Source organism: Salvelinus fontinalis, chromosome 3 (assembly GCF_029448725.1).
Source record: "Salvelinus fontinalis isolate EN_2023a chromosome 3, ASM2944872v1, whole genome shotgun sequence".
Classification (NCBI taxonomy): Eukaryota; Metazoa; Chordata; class Actinopteri; order Salmoniformes; family Salmonidae; genus Salvelinus; species Salvelinus fontinalis.
This window is the reverse complement of record NC_074667.1, coordinates 74000400-74012892: the sequence shown is the minus strand read 5'-3', so window position 1 is coordinate 74012892 and position 12493 is coordinate 74000400. Positions and strand designations below refer to the sequence as shown.

Below are 12493 nucleotides of genomic sequence, written 5' to 3'. Positions count from 1 at the left end.
CCATTCCTTCTCCCCCTCCTCCATTCCTTCTCCCCCTCCTCCATTCCTTCTCCCCCTCCTCCATTCCTTCTCCCCCTCCTCCATGCCTCCATCCTACAGTGTGACATACCACCCCACATGTATAGGGTATTATATATGTGTGTGTGTGTGTGTGTGTACATGTGTCTGAGGCCTGGGCCAGCTGGTCGAAATGCTTGAGCTGCCTGACACACAAGCTGCAACAGGATATTTCTCTGAACCCCTCCTTCTATCCCACCCATCCCTACTGCATTCCTTCCTAGCCAGGAGGAGGAGACTGCCTACCCCTGCACCTCGACATTGGTTTAAAATCACTAATGGGCTCTGATACATATAGGTTATAGTGGAATGGATCTATGTACACCACTGTTCTAGGAAAATGTGCTCCAAGAAACTAATCGGTCCAAGAAAATCTAATTGCCAAATGCCTGTCTGAGTTTATGTTTTCCTCTGGGTCTCCTGGGGGACAGAGGGAAGCCACACATTCTATTATTTCAATAATAAGGTAATCTGGAACATGGCGATAAGGGAGAGGTAGGGAGAGCTAGACACCACAAATCAGTCTCAGTCTGGCCCAGGCTGAGCCCCTGACGCTAAAGGGTACCAGGGGTCAGAGACAGGGGGGAGATAGAGTTGAGGCGATAACGAGGCAGACAAAATGAATTATGACACTTCACAGCGAAACATCCATCCCACTTGATATTTAACATGACATGTTAGTATTAAACATGACAAGCAGTCCAAATGTCTGGATAGTGTGAGCACCCTGGTCATAAATCATTCTGGATCTTAAGAAAACATCCCTTTCATCATTGTTCTGTGTGGAATGATGTGGATACTGTTTGGTTTCTGAAACAAAGGGCATGCTTTGAAAGTGGAATGGGAAACTTCCAAACATAACAGGAGATCTGAAAAGAGTGTACAGAAAATTCAGAGCGGCGATAAGGAGGTGAATGTCCATTAGACCAGATAGACGGACTCAGATCCTAAAACGTGTTGAAATTACCTGTGGGGTGAACATTAAGTCTGTTGACTGTTTGCTGACCCCAAATGGATCTAAGACAGGCTAGGCACAAGCTGCTATTTATTTGCCGTTCACAAAAAAATCGTTGCTCAAAGAAAACACACACAAAAAAATAACTTCTACTGTGATAATCAGCTAATAGTACATAAACAAATACCCTCTCCTTCAGAGGGATATTGTTCCTCACCAGAAACAAACTGCAGATTGCAGAGTTGCAGAGTGATAAAGGGCACCCTTTTCTTACCTACCAATGCATAAATCATGTTTTGTTCCCAGAAATATAAACATTGAGTAAATCCATTTGAGGTCAATCACTTTTTGACATCCTCCCTTTTGATACCAAAAAAATGACTTTCCACCACGGGCGGTGAATGGCACGTCGGTCGGCGGCACGTCGGTCGGCGGCAGGTTGGGGAGAACGTGCTTATATTAATGACTGGAGCTGAATCGGTGGAATGGATTCAAATACATGGTTTCCAGGTGTTTGATGCCATTCCATTTGCTCCGTTACGTAAATGATTATGAGCTGTTCTCCCTTCAGCAGCCTCCTGTGCTGTCCATACATGTTTGCCCAAGAAGCGGTCAGAAAGACCTGGACCTGAATCCTGAATGCCAAAACTTTCAGGAGATAAAGGTGCTCAATGTTGACCCATTTTGCCATTCCCAGCATACCATGAGACATCATCACTGGAAAAGATGAATGGTTGAGTGTGATATCATTTAAATGAAACAGGGTTGTCAAACTACTTTAGAATTTCTTGAAAACATTTGTTTCACATTTTACATCATCTAAGGTGTTTGTGTTGTGCCCATCATTGGTTGAGACACAACATGCTCTTGAATACAGGGTGGGTGTCATTTCAATCATAGAAATAGAATTCAACAGCGTTGCAGTTCTTGACACACTGAAATCGGTGTACCTGGCATCTACTACCATACCCTGTTAAAATGCACTTAAAAATGTTGTCTTGCCCATTCACCCTCTGAATGGTACCTATGCACAATCCATGTCTCAATTGTCTCAAAGCTTAAAAATCCTTCTTTAACATGTCCCCTCACCTTCATCTACACTGATTTACTGTTGATTTAACAGGTGACATAAATAAGGGGTCATAGCTTTCACTTGGATTCACCTGGTTAGTCTATGTCATGGTTTTGTACACTAAGTTTATATCAATGTGTACCCAATGCTGCCCGTCATCTCTGATTATCTCCCGGGTGTGCAATATCAAGTGTACCTACAGGCTATTTAGTGTGATCTCAATCAAATGATCCTAGCCTACTTGGTGTGGTCTTAATCAAATGATCAATAGCCTACAGGCTATAGGCTATGAAGAGCATGCCTGGAGAAGCACAGAGCTAAGTTATATTTCTAAGGTAGCTGCTGCTATGGTGTAAATAAATCTAGGCTGCATTACACACTGCAATGGATACTCCAACGCTGAGCCCCGGCCTGCTCTGCTGTTGCTGATAAAAACATGTTTTGTGCTGCCTAAACAATGGCTGTGCTTTGTAGGGCTACAGTGGCAGGTCAGGAGGAGAATCAAATAATTATTCAGAAAAATTTGTTTGATTAAAAAATGCAATATCTTGCGCACAGACTAGCCTATAGCCTATGTTCTGTTCAGTTTGAGAAGGGGAGCGTGAAGATGAGGAGGACCGGAGGTCAACTTTACCACCTTGCTACTACTATAATTTAATAAATAAAAACAATATGTTTCTTGCTCATGATATATATATATACACTGCTCAAAAAAATAAAGGGAACACTTAAACAACACAATGTAACTCCAAGTCAATCACACTTCTGTGAAATCAAACTGTCCACTTAGGAAGCAACACTGATTGACAATACATTTCACATGCTGTTGTGCAAATGGAATAGACAAAAGGTGGAAATTATAGGCAATTAGTAAGACACCCCCAAAAAAGGAATGGTTCTGCAGGTGGTGACCACAGACCACTTCTCAGTTCCTATGCTTCCTGGCTGATGTTTTGGTCACTTTTGAATGCTGGCGGTACTTTCACTCTAGTGGTAGCATGAGACGGAGTCTACAACCCACACAAGTGGCTTAGGTAGTGCAGTTCATCCAGGATGGCACATCAATGCGAGCTGTGGCAAAAAGGTTTGCTGTGTCTGTCAGCGTAGTGTCCAGAGCATGGAGGCGCTACCAGGAGACAGGCCAGTACATCAGGAGACGTGGAGGAGGCCGTAGGAGGGCAACAACCCAGCAGCAGGACCGCTACCTCCGCCTTTGTGCAAGGAGGTGCACCGCCAGAGCCCTGCAAAATGACCTCCAGCAGGCCACAAATGTGCATGTGTCTGCTCAAACGGTCAGAAACAGACTCCATGAGGGTGGTATGAGGGCCCGACGTCCACAGGTGGGGGTTGTGCTGACAACCCAACACCGTGCATGAGACGGTGTTGTGCTCCCAACCGTATAAAATAGTTTGACAACCCTGTTTGTAAGCTTTTAAATTATATCAATCTCAACCATTGGATGTCTCGTGGTATGGTTGTGTATGCAAAATAGGTCAACTTTGAGCACTTCTACAATGGTGATTGAATTCAAATGGATTAGGCCATTATTGATAATTGTACCATTATAATCCTGGTTACCTTTGAGTGTAACAGTGACGCTGCTGGGCCCCTTGGATACACAGTGTGAGGGTTGGCTCTCTGGCAACTCTCCTCCCAGCACCCTCCTGATGTGGTTCATACTGTAGCTGTAGATAGAGTCTGTAGACAGGCCCAGGCTGGAGGTGGGGTCCACCTTGGCTATGTACACCTAAGGGGGAGGAGAGAGCGAGAGCGAGAATAGAGGAGAGGTACATTCGTGGCGGAGGGGTACATTCGTGGTGGTGGGGTACATTCGTGGCGGAGGGGAACATTAGTGGCGGAGGGGAACATTAGTGGCGGAGGGGGAAGCAGACAGAACTTACAGTATAAGATGTGAAGGTTAAGTACAGACCCTTGCCAAAACCATGTCCACATGGAGAAGAAAAGTGCTCCCATATTTATGTATTTACTGTTTGTTGACATTATGATCCTACACAGAACCCCACACCCTACCTTTGCATTGCCGTTGAAGGTTAAACATTTAGCATTTTTAAGGTACATTTACAGCAACAATGTAGCCACTTGTGAAGGAAGAGCAGGGTTTTTGTCAGTCGAGGTGCCTGTTGAGACTCACCTTAAAAGCCTGGCCGACAGCCGAATCCAACATAGGCCAGTCCATTCTGCCGTTAACCCTCACAGTACCGATGAAGAAGTCCTGCTGTTTCACCTCCTGTTGAACAAGGACCAGCAGTACTGGATAGGTTAAAGGTTAACCATCACTCTTATTATAGAGGTCTACTGAACTGAATACGTCTGGCACATTCATCATGAATTGTAATAAAAAGACTCACATCTTTGAAGATGCGCAGGTTGGCCACACGAACCACCACTCTGACACGTGGGTCGTCCCTTTGAGAGGTGAGACTGACGGCTTCTGTCTGGAACAGGTCTGTTCAGAGAGAGGGAGGCAGAGAGATAAAGAAATAAATGGAGAGAGAGAGAAAGGGGGAAACAGGAAGAGAAGTCAAGGAATAATCTAATGAGTGCTTGCCCTGACTACTTTAACATATCAAACACATAAACGTGGGTACACATTGTCCTTGTGTTAATTTTTACAGTTAAAATGAGGTGAAGTGAGATCACTACTGGTTGTGAATAGACTCCTGCGTGGTGGTTGGGTCGTTTTGTAACAACTGTTAGGTTTCATATACACGCTTTAAGGAGGGTTATTTAGCTGACATGTTTTGTGATAATTATCTCTAGTTTCAGATTTAAAATTAAAGCTAATTCATGGAAGTCATTCAGTCTTAAACTTGTTCAGTGGGGACTGTGTTCCTCTAGTTACTGTGTTACTGATGCCAGCCCTCACCAGGGGAGCTGCCTTCTCCCAGGCTCATGCTTAAGGTCTTGCTCAGAGATATGGCAACAGATTGCCGTGGCGAGGCGGTGCCCAGTGATGCCAAGCTGGAGGACTGGGAGGTGGAGGTTGAGGGACCACCTGTCTTCAACTGGTCATTCTCTGCCTTCAGGTTCTCCACTGTCATCTGCAGGCAGGGACACAGTGTAGGATTAAGGGGGATACTAACACAGCTAGCTACTTAGTGAGGAGAGTCCTGTAGGGCCCTAATGGGGTCAGGGTCAGGGGTCAAACCATATCTACGTTACAGCAGACATCATTAGGTAACACAAAAACACACAGGCAGACACACACACCTGCATGTTGTTCATGGCCTCCTGCAGTTGCTCCAGCTGGTGGGCGGAGCTAAGGGCTTCCAGGCGGATGTCCGTCAGCTTCCTTTCCTTCTCCCAGAGGGCCGAGCGCAGCGTAGACACAACCTTCTCATCCTCTGGGGGATTCTCGCCTCCTTCACACAGCCTGAGGGAGAAAAACACATGATGCAAACACTGAACAGACGCATCATGTCCATTGAAACTGATGTGGCACATATCTAATCTATTCCATTAAACTGATGGAGATAAATAAGACACATAAATAAAATAGAACTAGATACTGATAGATTAAATTAGAGATAGATACTCATACATGAAATAGATACTGATACATGAAATAGAAATAGATACTGATACATGAAATAGAGATAGATACTGATACATGATATAGAGATAGATACTGATACATGATATAGAGATAGATACTGATACATGATATAGAGATAGATACTGATACATGATATAGAGATAGATACTGATACATGATATAGAGATAGATACTGATACATTAAATTCATACATACCATTTGGTGCACCTCAAAGATTGAAATATGTATTTTATGGAATCGAAACATGGTTCAGACTAGAGGGGCACCAAGGGGGATCAGGATGTGTGAGGCCTTACCCAGAGGAGGATACAGAGACAGAGGACCTCATCATGGAGGGAGAGTTGTCCCCATCCCCATCCCTGTCCCCGTGGTGGATGGTGATCTTAGGAGAGGAGGGTGCAGAGGAATCTGGAGTGGCGATCTCCTCGATGTCAGCGTACGAAGCAGAGAGCTTTGAACCCTTCTTACTGAACGCCTTGTTGAAGGAACTCCTCAGCTGTACAACAGGAGTACATAGATAACAAAGATAAAGAGTGAGGATCCCCTTCTGGAACAGAATTAAAGTTGTAAGACTGATAGAGTACCCAGAGAGAACCACAGTGAACAAGTCCTCAGTCAGACCCCTGTAACTATCCCGTACTCGTTGATGTGTCTCAAATGGCACCCTATTCCCTGCATAGTGCACTATATAGGGTTAATGGTGCCATTTGAGACACACTCCTTTGCTTCATCAAAATATCACAGCAGGAGATCTGGGGGGGCTGTTGGCCTGGCGGTGGGGAGCTTCGGCCGATGGCAGATAGGTTACGGGTTCGGGTCCCCGTTTTTTGACCTTGTGGGAGATCTGTCGACTTGCCCTTGAGCAGGGCGATGACCCTGGTTGCTTCTGTGTGTCGCTCTGGATGTGAGCCTGTTAGATCACTAATGTGATGTAGATGTTGAGCGGCTTCCTACAAGTAGATTGAATGTTTTAATATGCTATAAAATACTACAAATAATACAAAATTCACAGCAGTAACTACTGCCTCTGATTTTCTAGACTTGAATAAAACCAGTAGGAAAACAATATTGTCCTTAAAATCCCCAAATCTCGCCACCCCTATACTGCTGTTGTTCCTGCTGAGGTGAAGCGGGACAATGTGAGAACCCAAGGCTAATCTGGCAGAGTGAAACAACAATAGTCCCAGGCTGCAGTACACACAACATGGAAATAACCTAACAGCTTAGTCTGCAGGGAAACTGTAGAAATTAGCACCCTGTAATGAGACAGAGATGTTCATTAGACTTTGTAAGTATGGTCCAAAGAGGGGCAAGGAATAGAAAAGAGCACTGTCCAATGAGGGGTAAGGAATAGAGAAGAGCACTGTCCAATGAGGGGGAAGGAATAGAGAAGAGCACACTGTCCAATGAGGGGGAAGGAATAGAGAAGAGCACTGTCCAATGAGAGGGAAGGAATAGAGAAGAGCACTGTCCAATGAGGGGGAAGGAATAGAGAAGAGCACTGTCCAATGAGGGGGAAGAGCAGCTGGAAATTGCATTGATGAGCCTTGAGCGCTGCACAGACCGTACAGATTTGAGTTGCTGCAAGAATAATGATTTTATTTCTTGTCGAATCCTAAACACACTTATTTTATACTTTACAGATAGTACAGACACTTAAGAAAAGTGGAGAATTCCTCATATATGTTTTACTGTCAACAAACCCAACATAAACATAAAAGCCTTGCTCCTCATTTAATGATATTCAAGAACGACCACCAAACAAAACAACACAATGGGTTGACAATAAATCAATCACGAAAAGTTTATATTGTCATCTGACAGAAGAAACATCCCCTTCATTCACTAACACTGGCTTTGCATGAAATCAGAAATCTCTAGATCACTTCTCTGACACTGAACCAAACAGAATTTAACTGCAGGTTTTGAGAACATATGAGTTCAATTTGTTAACGATTTATTTACTTGTGATTTATGAATATTTATCTGGCATATATTTAACGTACATGGTATGCTTATGTAACGTACAGTTAGTGAATGAAGTGGAGTTAGCTAGGTTTAACATGAGATTAGAAATTAGACACATCAGTGTACGGAGGGAGGGAGGAATGAAGGGAGGACTTGCAGCTCTCACAATATCTGCTACTCACCTCAAAGACGAGCGAGCGAGAGCAAGAGCGAGACAGAGACAGAGACAGAGACAGAGACAGAGACAGAAACAGAAACAGAGAAACTCCAGACCGTTTCTGGTACTCGGACTGAATTCGGCAAGACAGTACACCACTGCCCTGGCCCCAGTGAGTTCTCAGTGGGTTCTCTCATAGAACCAGGATCTCAATTAGAATCCTAATTCTAATGATCTATTCTATTTACAGCAGGCGGTTCTGTGCTCTCACCCAGCTCTTCTTCTTCTTCTTGGCCTCCTGCTCCTTTAGACTGCCCACGCTGGAGTGGCTGGTGATGCTGTTCAGGCTGGAGATGCTCTCAGACGAGTTCTGCCTCTTCATCTGAAGCTCTGGAGAGACAAGAGGAGCTGGTGAGAAGAACTGATCTGGAAAGAGGAGAGGAGAGGAGATTGTGAGAAGAACTGTTCTGGAGAGAGGAGAGGAGCTAGAGAGAAGAACTGTTCTGGAGAGAGGAGCTAGAGAGAAGAACTGTTCTGGAGAGAGGAGCTAGAGAGAAGAACTGTTCTGGAGAGAGGAGAGGAGCTAGAGAGAAGAACTGTTCTGGAGAGAGGAGCTAGAGAGAAGAACTGTTCTGGAGAGAGGAGAGGAGCTAGAGAGAAGAACTGTTCTGGAGAGAGGAGAGGAGCTAGAGAGAAGAACTGTTCTGGAGAGAGGAGAGGAGCTAGTGAGAAGAACTGATCTGGAAAGAGGAGAGGAGCTAGAGAGAAGAACTGTTCTGGAGAGAGGAGCTAGTGAGGAGGGTGAATAAGGGTTGGGCGGTCTCCAGATTTTCCTTTTTTCTTACCGGGAGTTTCGGTATTACGGTCTTGGTAGACAAGGGGGCGCTAAACACGCAACAAAAAGCCTATTGGGCATCTATTACCAGAATACTAACAACATTATCACAATTCATTTCTATAGAGGCTGCTGGCTAAATATGCTAACGAGCTCAAACGAAAATAAACTTATGGCAAAGACAGGCAATCTAGCTCATTAAGTTATAGGTAGTAGCTACCGAATATCATTTAATGGTGAGTTTGGACATTTACAAGCAAAATGTAATCGAGAGACATTGTGCAGATGAACAACATTTTGATGCTTGCTTGTCTGAGGGAATAAGAGCACAGGATCTGGAGCAGCATGTGTCTGTGTGGAGTCACTAGGGCAACCGACCTGCTAGCTGAGGAACGCTCAAACATAGGTACAGGTAAGCCTTTTCACAATGACCATTTTTACAAGTATCGACTGTTGGTGACTGAATGTTGATGCTAGCAAATCATGTGCCCAGTTGTCAAAACTCAACTCCGCCTCGTTATAAGAGAATGGAGTTGAGCACTCCTCCGCTACGGGAATATTGTTGACGGTATTTTGACAATGGTTTTGACGGTTTTGAAAAACCATCCCGGAATATTTACTGGTGAAGGTAGAGAAGAGAGAGAACAAAATGGTTCTGGAGAGAGAAGGTATGTGGGGAGTGATTATGGTAAAAAAACGTTAGGCCCTTGGTTGGCTCTCTACCTTTAGGAGGGATGTCAGGGTTGCTGAGGGCCACATGGATGATATCTTGGGCCTCTGTGTTTTTCGTCTTCAGGATCTCTATGGTCTCCTTCAGATCAGTCAGCTCAAAGTCCTACGGGGAAACAGGATCAATACATAAACACACTGACAAAATGTTAGTTGTCTCTGGGAACTTTTTAAAAATTACCAGATTTTGGAAGATTCCCGGAATCAGAAGGGATTAAGCAGGAATCTGGGAATTCTCCAAACATCAATAGAACAGCGCTGATAGATGAATCCTAATCAAATCAACTTTTATTTGTTGTGTACACAGATTAGCAGATGTTAAAGCAGGTGCAACGAAATGCTCATGTTTCTAGTTCCAGCAGCGCAGTGTCTTTAATCCCCCCCAAAAAGAAGAAGAAATGAATGAATATCAGAACGGGCAATATCAGATGGGGATTGACTATGGAATTTCTACGGTGTCTCGGAGTTCCTGAAGGATCGTGTTGAGTGGCTTGTGAAAACACAACCTTAGCACCATGTCAACATTTGACTAGATGTCATTTCCTGTCAGGAGGACCAACGGGGGGGGGGGGTCTAGTGGATCAGGCTCAGGGGTTGTTGTGGTACGTTAGTCTGTCAACGCACACTGATGAGATCGGACTGTCTACACTCTAGGCTCACTTTGCTCTCAGATTTTCATTGAACAAAAGTCAATTGGTTCATTTGTTTGAAAAACTGTAGGTTAATATGAATACCCCACACACATTGTTTTAAATGAGATTCTCACAACCAGAAGATACTGAATGTTTGCTACATCTAATTATAGTAAACTAGAAAGAGTTATGAATAATAAACATTTATTTTACATTGATTGGAAATAGCTGGAAAGTAAATGAATTGAACAAAATTCAGCTCCACTGAAGTTTCTGAAAGTAAACAAATGTATGAGAAGGTTACATTATGGCAGCTGCATTTACCGGTACCTTCTGCTCCTGGCTGACCGACAGGGTCTGTAGACGTGACGTCATCAGTTGCAGGCTCTGCTCGAACGCTGCTACCAAATTAGCCTTCAAAGAGAGAAAGAAGAGGTAGGGTAAAGAGAGAGGTGGTAGAGAGGGAGGGAGAGAGAGAGAGAGGTGGTAGAGAGAGAGAGAGCGAGAACACAGAGATGAGTCACTTCACCACAGGTATACTACACATCAAGCAAATGGCTTTCTCCAGGAGGAGCGGGAGTGGTGAAGGTATGGACAGCTGTGGAAGGTGAGGAAGATTAAAGAAATGGAGGAGAGGAGGGGGAAGGGTGAGTGAGGGGTGACTGGAGTATAGCACTGGGGCACAGGCCTCTCAACCTTGTGTACAGTAGCATGGGAGACCTTTCTGAGCGGTGGCAGAAAGCCTAGCGGTTAAGAGCATTGGGCCAGTAACCGAAAGGTTTCTTGCTGGAATCTCTGAGCTGACTAGGTGAAAAATCTGTTGGTGTGCCCTTAAGCAAGGCACTTAACCCTAATTGCTCCTGTAAATGGCTCTGGATGAGAGCATCTGCTCAGTGACTAAAATGAACTCGCATAGTGGTGTGTGTGTGGCTGTAATTTAATATGGTAACAATATCTACAGCCAGATGTTTTCACTTATATGGTATTTGTAGATACAGTGGCTTCAGAAAGTACTCATACACATGGACTTATTCCACATTTTGTTGTGTTACAGCCTGAAATCAAAATGGATTAAATTGATATATTTTCTCACCCATCTGCACACAGTACCCCATAATAACAAAGTGAAAACACATTTTTAGAATTTTTAGCAAATTAAGTACAGAAATATCTCATTTAAATTTGTATTCACAACCCTGAGTCAAGACATGTTAGAATCCCCTTTGTCAGCGATTACAGCTCTGAGTATTCCTGGGTAAGTTTCTAAGAGCCTTCCACACTTTACAATATTTGCTCATTATTATTTTTTAAAGCTTTAAGCTCTGTCAAGTTGGATGTTGATCATTGCTAGACAGCCATTTTCAAGTCTTGCCATAGATTTTTAAGACAATTTAAGTCAAAACTGTAACTACACCACTCAGGAACATTCAATGTCATCTTGGTAAGCAACTCCAGTATATATTTGGCCTTTTGTTTTAGGTTGTTGTCCTGCTGAAAGGTGAATTCATCTCCCAGTGTGTGTTGGAAAGCAGAGTGAACCAGGTTTCGTCTAGGATTTTGCCTGTGCTTAACTCTATTCCGTTTATTTTTATCCTTAAATACTATCCAGTCCTTGCCAATGAAAAGCATACCCATAGCATGATGCAGCCACCACCATGCTTGAAAATATGAAGAGTGGTACTCAGTGACGTGTTGTGTTGGATTTGCCCCAAACATTTTATATTCAGGACATACATTTCATTTCTTTGCCACATTTGTTTTTGTTTTATTTTAGTGCCTTATTGCAAACAGGATGCATGTTTCAGAATATTTGTATTCTGTACAAGCTACCTTCGTTTCACTATGTTAGTTAGGTTAGTATTGTGGAGTACCTACAATGTTGTTGATTCATCCTCGGTGTTCTCCTATCACAGCCATTCAACTCGGTTTTAAATGGGCCTCATGGTGAAATCCCTGAGCAGTTTCCTTCCTCTCCAGCAACTGAGTTAAGAAGTATGCCTGTATCTTTGTAGTGACTGGGTGTATTGATACACCATCCAAAGGGTAATTAATAATTTCACCATGCTCAAAGGGATATTCAATGTCTGCTTTTTTTATGCTACTGTAGACATGATTCAAGGTAGGTGTCGAGACCTAGCTGGGGGCACCACACGGTGACTCAGACAGGAACCTTATCACCGGGTTAGACTGTCAGTCTGCGGGACGGGATGGGCGATCAAAGAGTCATGTGACAGCGAAGAATGGAGGGATCTGGAAGCAACAGACATTCCAACAAACCTGTCCTAGCTGCTACACCCAGCATCCAGAGGTGTGAGTCAGCGGCCAGCAGGCAGGGGGCAGCAGAGATTCCAGAACCAGCAGTCAATACAGCCGACAGTGGAGGAGAGAGGGACAGTGGCATTAGGCCGGGGTCACACTATTTGCAGACATTCACACGCACGCACAACCTAGACACACACAGACACAGACACAGACATTGGGCCAGAGGGCTGGCTATTCAATATCAATTA

At 44.0% G+C, this 12493-nt stretch overlaps 1 protein-coding gene across 12 annotated transcripts in view; it reads right to left on the bottom strand.

Moving 5' to 3' along the window:
- LOC129851436 (neuron navigator 1-like) overlaps nt 1-12493 on the bottom strand; it is a 151330-nt gene that overhangs the window by 8225 nt on the left and 130612 nt on the right. For 7 of the 12 annotated variants that reach the window (XM_055917967.1, XM_055917963.1, XM_055917966.1 and 4 more), the window contains 9 exons: nt 10308-10397; nt 9346-9457; nt 8059-8213; nt 5959-6158; nt 5316-5478; nt 4972-5146; nt 4454-4551; nt 4237-4332; nt 3663-3831 (listed from right to left, as the gene is read on the bottom strand). In XM_055917967.1, the coding sequence (XP_055773942.1) occupies nt 3663-3831; nt 4237-4332; nt 4454-4551; nt 4972-5146; nt 5316-5478; nt 5959-6158; nt 8059-8213; nt 9346-9457; nt 10308-10397 (1258 nt within the window). The remainder of the gene's footprint in view (nt 1-3662; nt 3832-4236; nt 4333-4453; nt 4552-4971; nt 5147-5315; nt 5479-5958; nt 6159-8058; nt 8214-9345; nt 9458-10307; nt 10398-12493) is intronic. The other 5 variants (XM_055917969.1, XM_055917975.1, XM_055917974.1 and 2 more) reach the window with 3 other exon arrangements.